We start from the raw sequence: 16267 nt of genomic DNA on the forward strand, positions 1-16267 counted from the left end.
TTTTACACGTGCACACCCAAACGCACGGGACACGCCTGTTACCGGGGTAGGACCCCTAGCATGTGTTCCTCAGACAACCGTAGTTATTTTTTACAGCTTGGGAAACTTAACACAGACAATACTTGAAAATTGCCAAATGATTACTTGCGTTGCCCAATTTTAAACCCCTTGATGTGGTTTTTGGAAGTAATCAGCATTTTACAGCACCTTCCATTCAGAGCGCAGGTCTCGCTTGTCTGTGACGGAAGCTTCCCTCCCTCCTTCCCTCCTTCCCTCCTTCCCTCCTTCCCTCCTTCCCTCCTTCCCTCCTCCCTCCCTCCCTCCCTCCCTCCCTCCCTCCCTCCCTCCCTCCCTCCCTCCCTCCCTCCCTCCCTCCCTCCCTCCCTCCCTCCCTCCCTCCCTCCCTCCCTCCCTCCCTCCCTCCCTCCCTCCCCCCCCTCCCTCCCCCCCCCCCCCCCCGTGCAGAGCTCAGTTTAGGTGCCCTGCCATAAGCTCCGCTGTGGAGGGGAGTTGGAATCTGAGTTAGCAGAATAATTTTTACTTACTCTAATTGTAGAGACCGCTGTTTTTATCTCTTACAATCTCCTGTCATCTTCCCTTCGCATACTGTGGTATTTACAGGTAACTAAACTGAAGAGCCTAGAACCTCAGCCATGCTCAGTGCACTACTGTGTTTTACTCGGCGAGAGGCTCTGCTGTTTGGTGACCGAAGTGTGGGCAGGAAGCCTGTAGAGGAAGATGTGTAAATGAAGCCTCTGCTGTAATGCACAGTTAATTAACCCTGCATTTTTAAGCTTCTCGGCTCTTTCTGTTCCATAATAATGTTCTGGATATAATGGAGCTAAAAGTATAGTTTTACCTGAATAAAATGAAAACAAAACTAGTGGCAAGGAAATTTTATCGTGAAAAATGACGTAGCAGTTGTTAGCATAGGCTAGTAGCTGGACTTAGACCTGTTGCATGCATTTGCACTTGAGGTTACTGAGTAACTGCAGGAATAGGCTGTTCCCTCCTGTGTAAACCTGCTGCTAGAAACCATACACGTAATTTAGCCATGAGTATTGTGGGGGGTTTGTTATCAGTGTGTGAATGTAGATACGGAAAACTGCTGAGATTAATTCTGGTTTCTCTGGCAAGTTAAATTCTCCCTGTACAAACCTCTGTGCACCGACTTGTCCTCCTTTCCTGTCTGATCCTGTCCAACTCTCACCTCACTTGGCCTCTGCCTTCCAGCTTTGTGCTTGCGTGTCACCCATCTCCTGTGGCAACCTTAACTTGCCAGCTCCTAACTTGTATGCCTGAGTGTGCAGCCTGGTGTTTCAGTGATCTCTTTCAATGATCTGATCTTGTGTGAACTATGCTATTCAGGGATATGATCTCCAATTATAGGATGTGTGCTTCAACATGAGTTTGGAAGTGGTTGGAAGGTTAATGCTATGAGCTAACAAGCTGAATCACACTGTATCTGATCAGGATGAAATCATCCAAGAGTACAGTGGTAGATATGCTTAGCCACAGCATGTATTTTTGAAAATGTGCAAGTGCAGTATAGAGAAGCCTCTGTAAATTGTTGGTAATTAACTTTTTGTTTTGTTTTGCTCTGAAATTTGAAGCATTTCATTTCTATCCTCACAGTAGTATAAATGCTTTTGTTAGAGACTTGTCATCTGCACCACCAAGGTTTAGTGCACCTAGTCCAAGCATATGAAAACTCCTAATCTATAACTCTTAACAGTATGATGCTGAAAGCTGAGATTTTTTTCCTGAACTGCTGATATGGATGGGGAGAACTGCCAAGATGCTTAAGCTGAATAAAGATTTTTCTGCCCAGTGCTTATCTAGTCTTGCTGCTTTTATTTGGGGTATAATAGCAAATGACCACCGTGTTTCATTTTTCACAGATGCTACCAGACCTGAAGGCAGACAACCAGAGGCTAAAAGATGAAAATGGGGCCTTGATCAGAGTTATAAGCAAACTTTCCAAATAAAGGGTTTACTACAGCAGCAAATAACGGTATTGCACATCACTAGTAACTCCAGTGGACCATAGTATGGCAGTCACTGGAAGTGTGAGAAGATCCCTTGGAGACTGTCATTTTCAGATATCCTGCCAAACGCCCTCTTACCTGTGTGTTTTTTTGTATCAAGATCATTGTTTCTGTTAAAATGCAGCTGCTGAGAAGATAAAATGACTGAGAAATCTTGTTTACAGCTACAGCATAATAAGGAAAGTGTTCAAGGCCAGATACGCCTCAGATATTTAACCAGTAAGCCTTAGTTGTACATAAACACTTTTACATCAACAAAAGCTTTCAGCTCTCACAGAAGACAGTTACTCAATAACGTTTTTGTTGTGCCACAATTCCCAGTTTTTTCTATACTCAGTTTTTCTTTAAATCTTAAGTTTGGATTCTTTTTTTTCCCTTCTAATTATTCATGTACCAGATTTGCTTGTACAGTGTTTTCACAGCTTTACCATTTGCAGAGACCACACACCCTTTTAAATTACGTATTTGTGTAGCTACCTAGAGTTGTGTTGTCCAACCACCTGGAACAGAGATGTTTGGTGGAACATTTGCTTTCACTGTTTGTGCAATATGCATTTATTTCCTATACAAAATGCTTTAAAAGTCAGTTGAAACTAGAAATATTTTAAGAGTCCTGTTTTCTGCCTTTATTGGTCACTTTAAAAAAAAAAAAAAAGTTTGTAGTGAAAGATGTTAGATCCTGTAATCGTCACATTCATTTGAGCAGGTACTGAGTGATGCTGTATATATAAATGTGTACTGGTTTGATTTTTCAGACCACCACGTGGCATGCTTGAATATATTTCCCTATTGCAAATGTCTGTTAATGCAAATTAGGCTACTCCAGAATAGTGTGTTTAACAAAGTTCATTAATTTTTATGGTATAAAGAATTTAGACATTGTACATTGTATGGAGCCCTATCTTTACAAAAGGTCTAAACTATATAAAATACTTTATTATCTTTTCCTCCCATTTTTTTTTCATTTGATAGTGTTCACCATAATAAAAATTGCATAAATATAACTGCTTCACTACATTTCACATACCTGTATTTATCTGAGTGCTGTCCAAAACTGTTGTGCTAGCCAAAGTAATGTACTAAATCATTTGAAAAACATAACCCATTACACTCACATTAATGTTTATATGCACTGTTGTTGCCATGTGAGAAGGCATCCAATTTGATAACGGCGACATGTCAGACCATTTTATACATTTCAGTGGCCTTTAAAAACAAAAAAGTACTTAAGTGAAGATCGCTTTTGTTAGAAACAGCTTTTATATTTTCACTAAACCATTCAAAATACAACATCCTATTGGCACATAGTTTATTGCCTAAAACCACTGAACAGATCAGCCATTAAAACAAATTGTACATTGTAAAGCTTGTAGTAGCTATTGTATTATTGATTATATTGTATACTATATTAAATGTGAATTTGTACCCCTTCATTTAAAAAGGTCATTGTGTTCTACTGCCTACTGGGGGGATGGGGGTTAGTTTTGCGGGGGTGGGATATGTTTTGGTAAGGAAGACATGATGTCCTCTCTCTGTTGATTGGTTTTTTGAAGATGTAAGGTTATGCTCTTACTACCAAGCTCAGGATTCTTGATTTTAAAGGTACACAGATAGTTTGAGATATCTTATTGTAATTGATCTGTATGAGAGGTGGGTCTGAACCATAGGAACTTCCATTGTCTTAGGCTAACATAAAATAAAGAATTGAATGGCTGCAACATATTGAGTTCTGTTACAAGACAGTTAGGCATATTCTGGATTTTATTTGGTAAAGTTTGGGTGCCTGTGAATGATTAAATACGTGTTTCTAATATTTTAGTGTTTTATATTTAGGTTATTTATTCTTTATATCTAAAAAAATGAATGGCTACTGTGCTATATTGATTTTATTGGTAGTACTGAGCAGACCTTGTATCTGCATGAAACTAGTTGCAAAACCCACTATTTTGGAAAAAAAAAAAAATTGTATTTTGACATATACAAATAAAATGAATACAAACTATTTTAAATGTGTGAAAGTTTTACTGAGAAGACATTGAAATTTGTTATGAATTTAAACCGTGCTCTAAGTTTGCTATTTAAATCCTTTGGTGGGCATTTTTCATTCACTGCGTTACTTGGATGCAAGGTTCAAGTACCTTTCAAAGATTGTAATCAAATTGTGATTATTTGCACATCATTGTACATGCACATCTGTAAATGCAACAGTAAAAATGCCATATTTATGCAACCTGTAACAACTTGGACAAATGTTTATATATATTTTACATAAACCTGTCTGTGTGCAGAATCTGAGAACCATTTTTTACGTGATACTACCCGAATCTCACAAAGCAGTTGCCAAACTTGTGTCACCGTCGTATCGCACCGATCGCGTTGCAGATCAGCCCGGTCCCCTGAAAATCCACCTCCCACAGAGCAAATGGGCGGTGGAGGAGCGGTCGATCATTTAGGAGACGGGCTTCGTGCGAGAAATACCTCACTGGTGGCTGCTGACTGGCAAGCTTCCTTAGGCCACTAGTGGCTTAAATGGTAATGCAAAACAGCAACTTTGATTTTTCAGGGGACTTGTCCCAGTGTGGAAAGGGCTCTTCATGTCCCAGCTTTAACATCAAATGCTTATGGAGGCGTGGAAGTAGCTGGTGCTGGAGAGCCGGGAGGCAAGGGGCCTGCCTGGCGCCAGGCGCAGCCGTGCAGGGAGCCCCAACCTGGGGAGGAGGCGCGAGGGCAGGTGGGAGGGGGGCCGGGAGCGGGGGGCAGCGTGCCTGCGAGACAACGGCCTCACCCGCCAGCTCCGAACCGGAGCAGTTGCCTAGAAGAAAACACTCAGGAGCCGGAACTCCATTTTTTGCCCACCTCGTCTCTCTCTCCATAAACAGTTCCCTCTGAACCTCCCTAGTTTCTACTGCACCCCGCTTTCAGGCTTCTGCTCTTTCCTCGCCAGATTCCAAGAGCAGCAGTGGTCGTTCACAGTGTGCAGGTCGGTGCATTTGTTTGCTCGGCACCAAGTACAAAACGTGAGTCTTAGTGTTCCTCTCCTTTAGGAATATCTTCCACGCTAAACTTTGGTTTGTGATCCGATGAACATTAAGCCGATGGGTATTAATCTTACCTGTTTGATATTCCTGGCCATTGTCCACTTGGTGGTCTTTTAAGAGCAAATACGTTGTCATAGAGCAAGTGTCCTCTCATTTCTTTTTTAGAAAGAGTAACTATTTACATGTCACCTTATAGAAGAGAAAAAAAGGATGCGTTGGGGTAGCTGAAGATACCTGCTTTAGGAGATGGGCATCAAGGGAGAAATTTTAATTATTTCCTTCACCTTTATCATACAGAAATGGGGCCCATACAAGATGACTCCTACCCCGGCTAGCTGACTTTCCCATGAGGTTTATAGGCCAGAGTGAGGGCACTGCTTAATGCCCAAAGCATCCATCCGTGTGCCAGTAGACAGGAAATCTTCACAAAGGAAAGCAGGCAGCGAGGAGGAAGCGTGCCACGATGCTGGGCGTGGAGAGGCAACACCGTGTCAGTAAATGAACATTTCACATGGAGAAAGGCAGGGGACACATCAGAGCAAAACTTGTCCGAAGTCAGATTTCAGGACCCCATCACATCCAACTCCCAAATGGAGAAAAATTGGCCAGAGCTACCATCAGTATGAATTATGCCTTGCTGCTGGCTTGTAATACTGCTCAAGAGGCAGTATTAATATCCTTTTAGAGGAAGCGATGATGCAGATAATCATCACGCTGCCTCCTACTCCATCTGGGTGATCCTGGAAGTGGCTTGACTCTCCGCAGCTGGCACTTCACAGATCCTCTCTGGGTGTCTTGAGGCTTTGCCCACCTGGGTGGCGCACCCCCTTGTCTCGGGCATGCTGCGTGGGGTCCTCTGGCAGAAGCATTAACAGAGGTGGCCAGGTCTGCCACGCTGCAACGTGGTGCGGCCACGGGTCCCTGGAGCTCCGCGGGGCGAGGGGTGCCGGGGGCTCTGGGCAGCTGTGGCCTCAAGCCTGTCCAGAGTGGAAGGTGTCAGCGGCCACATTTCCAGTTGTGCTGAAAGTCCCCTTTCCCCTTTTAATGGGAGCTTCAGCTTCTCTAACTTGGCACGATGCAGCGTGGGCGGTAGATAATTTTGACGTTTTAATTGTGCAACTGAGAAGCTAAGATGTTTTATAGATTAATTCCGAGATACCCTCTGAAGGACTGTCACAGCAAAACACGACACAAATTCACGACATAATGTAGAGTTTAAAAAAGAAAAACTCCACAGCCATACACACATTACAGAATTATTTGTGGAGCCTGTTTTTAAAGAGAGTGGAGAAAGAGTTGTAACTGCATTGTAGAGGGTTGCTTTCCCACCTGCTTTAAATCTTAAAATAGTTTTATTGTAGCACCTCTGTGAAATTACAGGGTTTTTTACCCATGTGGGAATAGCCTCTGTCCATTGCAGACAGAAGAAACCATTTGCTTAAGTTTTTCAGAAGAAGTTCTCGCTGCTCATGGTCATGTAAACAATGTTAACATTGAGCTATGGTGATTCAGCTTCCTCAACTTCTTCGGTCAAAGCCACTAATAACAAGGGTGAAAAATGTTGGTGACAAGAGTCAGTTGCTTTACATTTGTTTTGATTGCAAGAGCAGCAGCTGGGGGTTTGTTAGAGTAATAGCAACTAGTATTTGCTCTCCCTCAGCATAAAGTAAGACTAGAACAGTCCTGAAGGTGACTGCAGGGTCCTGCATGGAAGGCAGAATTAAATAAATAAATTTAAAAAAAAAAAAAACACAACAAAAAAACAACCCTCCCCAACTACAATGAATTGTTCATACTTTAAAGGGAGAGCTGCTGCCACACTGATGAAGTCATCAGCTGTTCTTGCTCGTGTCAGCACCTCCCCATTTTGTATTACTGATTAGATAGGAAAAGTATGTAGCCTTTAGAGAAAGGAGGAACTGTTCATTTTTTCCTCTAAAAACATCACCTGTTGGATGTCTAATGTTTCTGATCTGGCCCAGGGATAATTACAGCAGGGACAAAAGCCCCACATTCCAACCCTAATTATTTCACCCATCTTACCTGGGTTCTGCATGTCTGTTTCGTAAGCCTATTGAAGCTTAGCAGAAGTAGTTAGCCAAGACAGCACAATTCATTTTCCAGTGTGGTCTTTTCCCTTTATTTGTGAGAGAAAAAAAACAACCAAACAAACAAAACAAACCAAACAAACAAAAAAAACAACCAAACAAAACCAAACCAAAACCAACACAGTGTCCCGTGCATCCCGTCTGCCTGCACCGCCGCCGCTGGGGCCCCCGGCACGGCTGGCCGCTGTGCCTCCCCTTGCCCCCTCACCTCCCCCAAATAGAAAATAGCCCCCTTGCCCTCACTGCTGTCTGTATTCTATAGCCCTGATTTAATGGTATGTCTCTACCTCAAAAAAAAAAAAAAAAAGACAGGCCTTGTCTAAGGGAGTTGCTCCATTACAGCTAAAACAAAGCTACTGCTCTCTGTGAGTTGTTACCCTGACCTGCACCCTAAGCCTTCCAAAGAAAAGAGCACGACTTCATTACATCAGCTGGTACAAAATGCACATTTACACCAAATTTACACAAAATACACATCTAGCTACACAGCCCGGTCACTGCCCAGAAAGAAGATTTAATGAAAAAGTGAGTTTGTTTAAAAATAAAAATCCACATTTACCTCAGCTGCTGATACCGTGGGCACAAGTGTCCAGCTGTTACCAGCTCACCTCTCTATTTTTAACTGTAGGAAAAGCAGCAAATTATGCCAAATTCCTTCCTCCCGCTTAATCCACGGCTATAGGTGCTGCGTTGGGTTCAGTAAGTCGCCTAGTAACTCGTTCTCAGCTCCCCTTGTATAAAATGCTCTAGGAAAACAAGAGCACTTTACTATGGGCTTTTACTACGCTTCTGATCAGCTCTAAAATTCTAAGGGCGTGGGGGGAGGCGGAAGCAATGCTCCCTAGGGCCTGAAGTGCTAATATTTCTGAGCGAGGTTCTGCCTAGAAACAGTGACACCGAGCTCAGTTTTCAGCCGGTGAAGGAGCCCGGAGCGGGGAAGGGCGGGCGGCTGAGCCGGGAGGTGGCACCAGACGGCTTCTCTTGGGCTCCTCCTGGGCTCCCCCCGGGCTCCCTCTGAGCATCCTCCCCTGGGCTCCCCCCGAGCTCCCTCTGAGCATCCTCTGGGCTCCCCCCGAGCTCCCTCTGAGCATCCTCTGGGCTCTCCCCGGGCTCCCTCTGAGCATCCTCCCCTGGGCTCCCCCCGAGCTCCCTCTGAGCATCCTCCCCTGGGCTCCCCCCGAGCTCCCTCTGGGCTCCCCCCGGGCGAGCTGCCACCACACCGGGCAGCTCTGAGCCGGGCAGCAAGGCCCAGCATCTGAGACTCGGCCGGTGTTTGGGAGGGCAGCATGGTTTCTATAGCTTTTTTAATTTCCCCCCTCCCCTCCCTTATTCCCTCAACAGCAATACACTGGAATGGCTCAAACGACAGCGACTCGAGGAAATTCTGCCTCTGTTGTAAGTTGAGCCGGTTCTAGTATGACAGATGAAGCGCGGCAGAGAGCAGCAATCTCAAATTAATTTAGACACAAGGGATGCACTGAGTCTGAACGTGGCGAGGACTCCTTTTAAATATCTTATACTGAAAGCCTGCAAAAGGAGCTGCATGATTTAACACCCTGGCAATGGCAGAGTGAGCTCTCGGCTCGGGCGGTGAGCTGAAATCCATCCCATGGGGAGCCAGGAGCCGTAACCCAAGTAGGGCTGCCCAGTGGGCCCGGGGGAGCGGAGCCCTGGGTGAGCGCTGGCAGGGGAGGGACCTGCTGCACAGGCAGCGTGCCCGTACGGTGTGAGGAGACCTCCAGCCGAGGAGCAGACACTCACCAAGCGCCACAGGACAGCCCTGCTACAGCTGAGAGAGAGGAACAGCGAAAAAAAAAAAAAAAAAAAAAATCCTCCATATCAAAAGTTGTCAAGCCAGCAGTTCATAGCAGCACTGCACTTGGCTGTAATTCCCCAAACACTGGTTAACTCCTTCTTCCTCAACCCCCTTTCAAGATGATCACTGGGTACGTGTGTTGCTTCGCTCTGTAACCAGAGCACTCCGTATACCACAAGGTCCCCGGAGTCCTCCCTTTGCCCCCTTCAATCTCTCCTCCCTGTTCACTGCCTGGCAAGCACGCACAGCACATCTTTCTCCTCAACCTTTTCTCCTCAGCTCTGCATGGATAGAGTTCTGCCCCTATTTCCAAGCCACCATACGCAATTCTTTTCTGTGCAGGAGGGGGCTTTGAGGTCTAATTACATTCCCCATTAGCTCTGGTGATAGCTGCAATAACCAAAAGACCCCAGAAGCCACTTCCCCTGGGACCTTGAGTGCTCTCTGAATTTCCCTGTGTCTGGGGAGTGGCACTCAGAATTGCTACAAGCAGACACTGAGTGCAAGAACTCCCTTCATACTTTACTAACAAGTCACTACAGGCTTACTGACGTGCCACAGCTGCTGGAAAAAACAGGCTTTCCTCTGACTTCTGCTCATCTCAGCTGTCAGTCTTCTCAGTCGCTCCTGTGTGCCACCCGATCACCAAGACCCTCCTCAGACATTCAGTTCCTCGCATTTTTCATTCACTCCTGGTACTTGCTGCCTATTTCTGCCCCCTTAGACCATCTCCCATCCTTCTGCTTGCTTTTTCTACTCATTTGCTGCTTCTCTCTCCTGTTTCATTCTCCCTTCAGGCCTAAACACTGGTCATGTCTTCCTGAGCCAATTGCTCTGCAGTTGTATTTTCTATTGACCTTTCTACCGTCCACAATTCCTCTCTCCACAACTCCAGCAGCCTCGATGCTTTGCCTGCTCTCCCTCCACCTCTGTTACCTCCCACTCCCCCTTTCCTCGCACTGCCTTAACCAAGCTCCTCAGAAACACACATCCCCAATGGTTTCAAAGACCCCATTAATCTTTTCCTGATCCCTGGGTCTTTTTTTCACATATAACCTAATCTTTACTCAGCAGGAATGTCTCCACCCAGCTATTTAGTTCCCACCTACTCTCAATTCTCTCTAATCCAAGGGGAATAAACTAAGCACTCTAGAAATCACCTGTTCCCACTTAATCCAGTTACTCCCCTCCTTGGGAATTAGCACTGTTTTTAATATTTTTCTCCTCCATAATGCTAAACAGTTTCAGGGTGAAAGCAGTGAAAGGTCTTGCACTTCTTCCCTTGTTTTCTACCCATCAAGGTGTTTGCAGGCAAACAGCCATTCACTGCTTCTTCCTCAGTTTCCTTTCGTCCCTTTTTGAGAGTCCAACAACAAAGCAAACAGGTAAGGGGATACCTGTTGGGTCCTACTACCTAATTTGGAAACAAATAGTCTAAACTGACCATCGGCTGTGGATTTGCTTGTGGTCAGGACAAAGTATGCAGCTCGTCCTCTTTCAAGTAACTTTTTAACTTAAAATGTCTTTTCGGTACGTATTTAAATCTTGGCATCTTAAATACATTAGCAGTTTTCACCTTGAAACAGCAAGGAATGTATATTATGACCAAAACACAAAAATATTTTTTAAGCATTATCCACATTTGTTTATATAAAATCGTTACAATGTAGGCACACAGATTTTGTTTCAATTGTTCACACAAAAATTCAGACCCAAGCTTTCATCCTAGATATTTACAGCATGGCCTTGTATCACTGAAATAAGTTTAATAATATAAAATACCAACATCATTTTAAAAATAGGAAGCATGCTTCGTCTTTTATGTTCTTTGAGCTATTCTCTCCCTTTATAGTCTGGTTTCACACGCACAGACTCTGAACTCTTCCAAGTGCTTCCCCCTCCTCTGCTTACACTCACTGATATGTCACAGCCATTGATTGATTGCTGTTTGTGTTTGGTTTGGGCACTTCCAGATGATTGCTACTAATAATCAGTACTAAATTCCTGAAATATCTGCCTGATTCCTTTCACAAGGCAACCTCGTTACGGTCTGCCGTATGAAACACAGTAGGCCCCAGGAATACTGTGGTGCAGGGCAAAAATAATCGCCAAATGAACGGATAGCTCAAACAAAGCATTGTAAAAAGCCATCACACTAAATTCTGCATGCATCATCTACTGCATTTCAGCGAAGGCCAAGTTTCTTAGTCAGTCAGCTCTCTGAGATCTGTCAGCCCTGACTACGGTCCTTTTGGGACACAGCTTCACGCCCACTGCATATCCTTGGTGCTGCACTTTGCTACTGCACGCAGCTCGTCACCTGCATGAGGTTAGACCGAAAAGATGCAGGTGCAACAGTTTAACAAAGAGGTACACAGTGCAAATCAAGAGACCTCATCAATTTTTACTGACTTTGTATTGGACCTTCAAAAAAGCAAAATATTTCTTAAGAGCTAGAGGGTTGTTAATTAATTAAAAAAAAAAAAAAAAAGTCCTGAAGGGTTATAAATTGCAACCGGTACCAACAAGACACAGACAGACAGTGAGCCAGTAACCACTGGATTTGGTTTCTGATTATTCATTTGCTTGTTTACCTTTGGAGATACCAAAATGCATGAACCTAATTGTCTCTGGTGTGAACCAAAATCTGTTTAACAATGTTTTAAGCTGTAATGAGAGCTAGCTGTATAGAGGTGACTGCGGTCACAGAATGCTGTCTTCAGGAAGAGTGAAGAGGCTCTGTAGGTGTTGGAAAGGTATCGTAAATATTAAAAGCCACAAAGGTAGTGTTATTCAGATAACTTAAGGTTATCTTAAGAGTAACTGAAACCTATGATATTACTTCTGTCCTATGAATAGGTACAGTCAGCTCTTGATCACCGAGGTGACAGTAGCCTAGATGGCACATCAGCTTGACCACCCGGCGGCTCCCCCGCTAGCTGATGGTGGCAGCCCAGCTGCCCACACAGGGTGTCCCCAAGAACTCAGGAGTCTCGAGGACAACATGGCACAAAGACATGCCCCAGAAAACACCCAAGGCTAGCTTACATATGGAAAACTTCACAAGCTCTCTCACTCTCTCGGAGGAATACAGAGGTACCAGAGGCACCTCTGTCTGAAAGCAGTTCATTCCCAAAAGGGCAAGTGTGGAGGCTGGACTAACGAGCCAACGTACGGGCACATCCAATTCCTCTGCGTTACGCTCTCTGGTATTGTTACTGCGGGGCAGCGTGGACATCCTGCAGGAGCATTTTAGTTTGACAGACTCAGCGCTGCTCACGTATGCCTCGGTAGCTTGTTACCTTAGAAAACTCTCTTCAGTGTAAGTCACTTTACATTTATCTACACTGAATGCCACCTGCTACTTTAGCACTGCCACTCAGTTCGGCAATTTGCTATTTTTCGCTTTCTCAATTTATTTTGTTTCTTTCCAATACCTTGATTTCAATGGATCCTCCACAGTGAAAAGCTCTGTCGTGAGATGCTCCCCAGGTCCCTTCACAGTGAACACAGAAGAGGGAGCCATAATGGAAAAAATGCCTCCTCCAAGTGCTTCTTTTGTACCACAATCATATCCTGGCCCTACTGATTTGCTATCAGGGGATTTGCTTCCATGACTTTTGCAGAACGGTCCTCAAGCATATTTATATACCTGCCTTACAGCATCCACCCTTTTCTCCTTTCTCTCCCAAGCACTGTGAAGCTTGTCAACGTCCTTTTTTCTCTAGCTTCTTATACCTCACTACATAACGTTTTGATTCCATGTCTGTTTTTCATCCCTACTCCTCAACAGGTTGTTCTAGGGCATAGCTATGCAGTTCACTGTTCAAATCTGGCTCTAGAGAGTACCTATTTGGGCAGAAAAAGAGGTAACATCGTTGCTCAATAAACTGGTTCAAATCTATGCTGGCTGAACTTCGTCACATAGAGCAAGGAGGAGTAAAATAAGGCGAGCCATCGGTCTGTACCCTCACACGGTGCAGAAAATGAGAACAGACCATCCTACAGCAACAGGCCATCCTACAGATTGAGATTGTGAGCTGCGGCAGAAAATGTTCTTATCAAGCCTTTCAAGTCATCTGCATAGATACTGAATCCATTCCCATCCTCAGTGTCCCTCTTATCCAACAACTACCAGCTGGAGACTAATGGCAATCTCTGCATTAATTTCTTATACTATAAGATGAAAAACTTGAAAAATCAAGCAAATTTATTTCTGTAAGTTTGTTTTTTTTTTTTTTTTTTCCTTTTCACACTGCAGTCCTCCTCAGCTAGATGAATGAAATTTGCTGCAAGAAACAATACTAGTTTGTCTGTGAAACCAAACTAGTTCAAAGAAACTATGTAGTTCTTTTTGGTCAAATGATAGCAGAGTTCAAGAATGGTAAAACACATACAGAAACCAGACTAGAAGATGGACTCTAGGATTGATCTTGCATGCCAATACCTTCTGACAAATCCAGCTGCTTCACAAAGCTCTGTTGTATTTACATGCAAGGTTTCAAATCATGCGCTAGCCCTTGAAAAAAAAAGTTTGAAATCTCCAATCCAGTAGCACAGCAAATAGGATAAAATTGATATTTCAGTAAAAGTGTGATAGTCAGATTTGTATGAGTTTACAGGCAGAAGTTGTAAGAATGTAATCCACTTAAACCACTGACTACAGTGACTAGAACATAATTAATTGTAATTGTCAGAACCTTACAGAGGAAAACCTTGCCAGAAGGTTAGAGCTGTGACAACAAGCTCCAGTGAGGGTGAAAAAAAGGATAATTTAATTAATTTCTGGAATAAAAATTGAGGAAATAAAACTCCATGATGATAGGCTAAGCCTCTCAGATTTAGATAGTGTGCATAGCTCAGAAGGAGCAGAAAGTGGTACTAAATTGCAAAGGATAGCAGTTTATCTACACTTAGACAAATACGCAAAAACAACTGAGACCAAGCGATAACAGAATTTGGTAGGTAAGAAGAGATAAACAAAGATTAAGAGAGAATTTGAAAAGCAAACAGTATAGACGTAAATAGAAATAAAAACTCCCGCTGCATACTTAAATACAAGGAAGTTGGTTAGAGACAAAATACGCAATCCCTTCACTGCCCAGAAACGAGACCACCAGCACCTCCATATTACCCTTCACACCTTCTTCACTGGGATCCGCTACAAATAAATCTTCTGGAGTCACAGGAAACGGGCCAATAGTCAAGACTACAGAGCACCACCTAATTTTTAAACTGTTTCGACTGTCTCTGACAGAGATACTAATGTTCTGCTAGGGATATAACTGGGAATAACAAGACTGCAAGGAGGAAGACACTTGCAAAGTGTGTTTCAGCAGGTTTTGCCCCATCCTCGGCACGTGGTCTAAGGCAGCATGAGTGGTTGAAGTATTGCTGCAGGGCAGCAGAGTATTGGTTTGGAAAGCATTAGTAAGAAAAGATTAAAAGAGTCAAGAGTGATAGTGATACTATGTTTTAAGATTATTTTACTTTTAGGGGGAGATTTGGCATAAGAAATGTCATGGAGCATAGGTGGGGATTTTACAGGAAGGTTAGAGGGAAGTTATGGTAAGAGATTGAATGTGAAAGGTTTAAAGAGAGGTTTTTGAAATATTATGGATAAAAAGAGGAACAGATATTTCTACGAAAAGATGACAGTAAGATTTCAATGAGTCATAGCAATTTTAAGAAACAGCATTTATGGAAGAATAGCGCAGAAATAGGTAGGTAGATAAGTGAGTTGGGTACAGTGATGGGTGTGAGGATTATCCAGCAGGTGAAATCTAAAGCAGCAGACAGGGAAGATTTAATGGGACAGCACTGGAGCGAGCTTAATAAACCTAGCTTAATAAAGCACCAGTGATAAAGCACGTAGAACAAATATGTGACAGAAAAAGTTTGAGTTGGGAGAAGAAACATGAAGAATGCTGACTTCAAAGGGGATCAGATATGGGAAGCAGTAGCTAGGTGCACGAGGTGAAAGAGTTTTGTGGAAGTTCAGGTAAGGTAGGCAGAGTCGGGGTGAAGTCCAGAGCAGAAGGAAGAGTTTATGTGTGTTTAAGAGACAAGCAGGCAAATGCAGTAATCTCAACAGAGGCTCTGGGGAAAGCTTCCAGAGATGCTGGAGAGTGTGAGAGGGAGGGAATGTCTCAGTGGAGAGGCCACCAGCACCGGTGGGTATAACAAATGTTTGCTAAGCTTAGGGCCTGATGGTAACGAGCAAACAGGCATTGGGCAGGAATTTGGATGTTGTCCTTAATTTCCTCAGTCAGTAATACGTTATCATGACCACTATTTTATTTTCCAGTCCTTGCAAAGTGCCGCTTCAGAAGAGATTATGGCTCAGATGAACTTGTACACAGAACCTTAATAAGGCTGGATGCTTTGGTTGAATCTCTAGAAGAAGTTACAAAAATTTTAAAGAGATTGCAACCCTTTACAAAGGAACCAGCTTTGAAGTGCCCAACTCCAAAAGGCATTTAATTTCCTCAAGATTTTAAGAATGAATGATGGGTTTTATTCTAAATTGAAAAATTAAGTGTTTGTTTTTTGCTTGGCAAAGGAGATCAAGATCATTCTACCCAATCCGGGTGGTAATTCTACCTCTAGGGGAGAGTCTCATTCCATAATACTGAATATATAGAAACCAATATTTTAAGGCTTAGGGACCCTTGTCATTATGCCAGCTTAAAATGTAGCTAATAAAATGAATTGTATTTCTAGGCCTTAAGAATATCCTGAAGATTTTTTTGGTAAGAAAAAACTGCTGCTCTGAAAATGTTTGCAAGCTATTAATCTCCGTTGTGGTGAGGAAAACATGCAGCGTGATACTTAAACTATTTGGGACTTTATCCCTGAAAGCTCTCCAGCACAGACAACCTTACTGAGATGTGAACATCTGACAGTCAGCATTTCTGTATTGGGCACTTAAGCCCAACCTCACTCGCCACGACATAACTTCTGTTAATATATAACAGACTGTAAGGAAGACAAAGCCTTTTTGGCATTTAAAAAAAAAAAAAAAACAAAAAACAAACACCAAATCCTACAATGTTTTTTATAGAAGATTACAGGAAAAAAAAAAGTCCCACAGCAATGGTAGATGCAGCTAAAGCCTGGCAATAGCACCTTCCACACGTAAGAAAGGTGGGCAGGTAAGATGCAAAGTGGGGTGAGCACATCTAAGCCTTGCTAGCTGCCAAGGACTGCGACAGAGAGAGGGGCCCAGGCAGCAGCTGGGGAGACCCAGGGTAACGG

At 43.5% G+C, this 16267-nt stretch overlaps 1 protein-coding gene and 1 long non-coding RNA gene across 3 annotated transcripts in view; one reads left to right on the forward strand and one right to left on the reverse strand.

The window, feature by feature from the left end:
* Positions 1-4050, forward strand: part of PPP1R12A (protein phosphatase 1 regulatory subunit 12A) — a 124384-nt gene extending 120334 nt beyond the window's left edge. For both annotated transcript variants that reach the window (XM_042792007.1, XM_042792008.1), the window contains one exon: positions 1902-4050. In XM_042792007.1, coding sequence (XP_042647941.1) covers positions 1902-1988 — 87 coding nt within the window. In that variant the 3' untranslated portion in view covers positions 1989-4050. The remainder of the gene's footprint in view (positions 1-1901) is intronic.
* LOC122153378 lies at positions 2678-7219 on the reverse strand. The gene is made up of 2 exons (XR_006165272.1): positions 7130-7219; positions 2678-6789 (listed from the first exon to the last, which is right to left on the reverse strand). It is a non-coding gene; the product is annotated as an uncharacterized LOC122153378 (long non-coding RNA).
* Between the last annotated feature and the right edge of the window lie 9048 nt (positions 7220-16267).

Source organism: Tyto alba, unplaced genomic scaffold (assembly GCF_018691265.1).
Source record: "Tyto alba isolate M040663 unplaced genomic scaffold, T.alba_DEE_v4.0 Super-Scaffold_2, whole genome shotgun sequence".
In the NCBI taxonomy this organism is placed as follows: domain Eukaryota; kingdom Metazoa; phylum Chordata; class Aves; order Strigiformes; family Tytonidae; genus Tyto; species Tyto alba.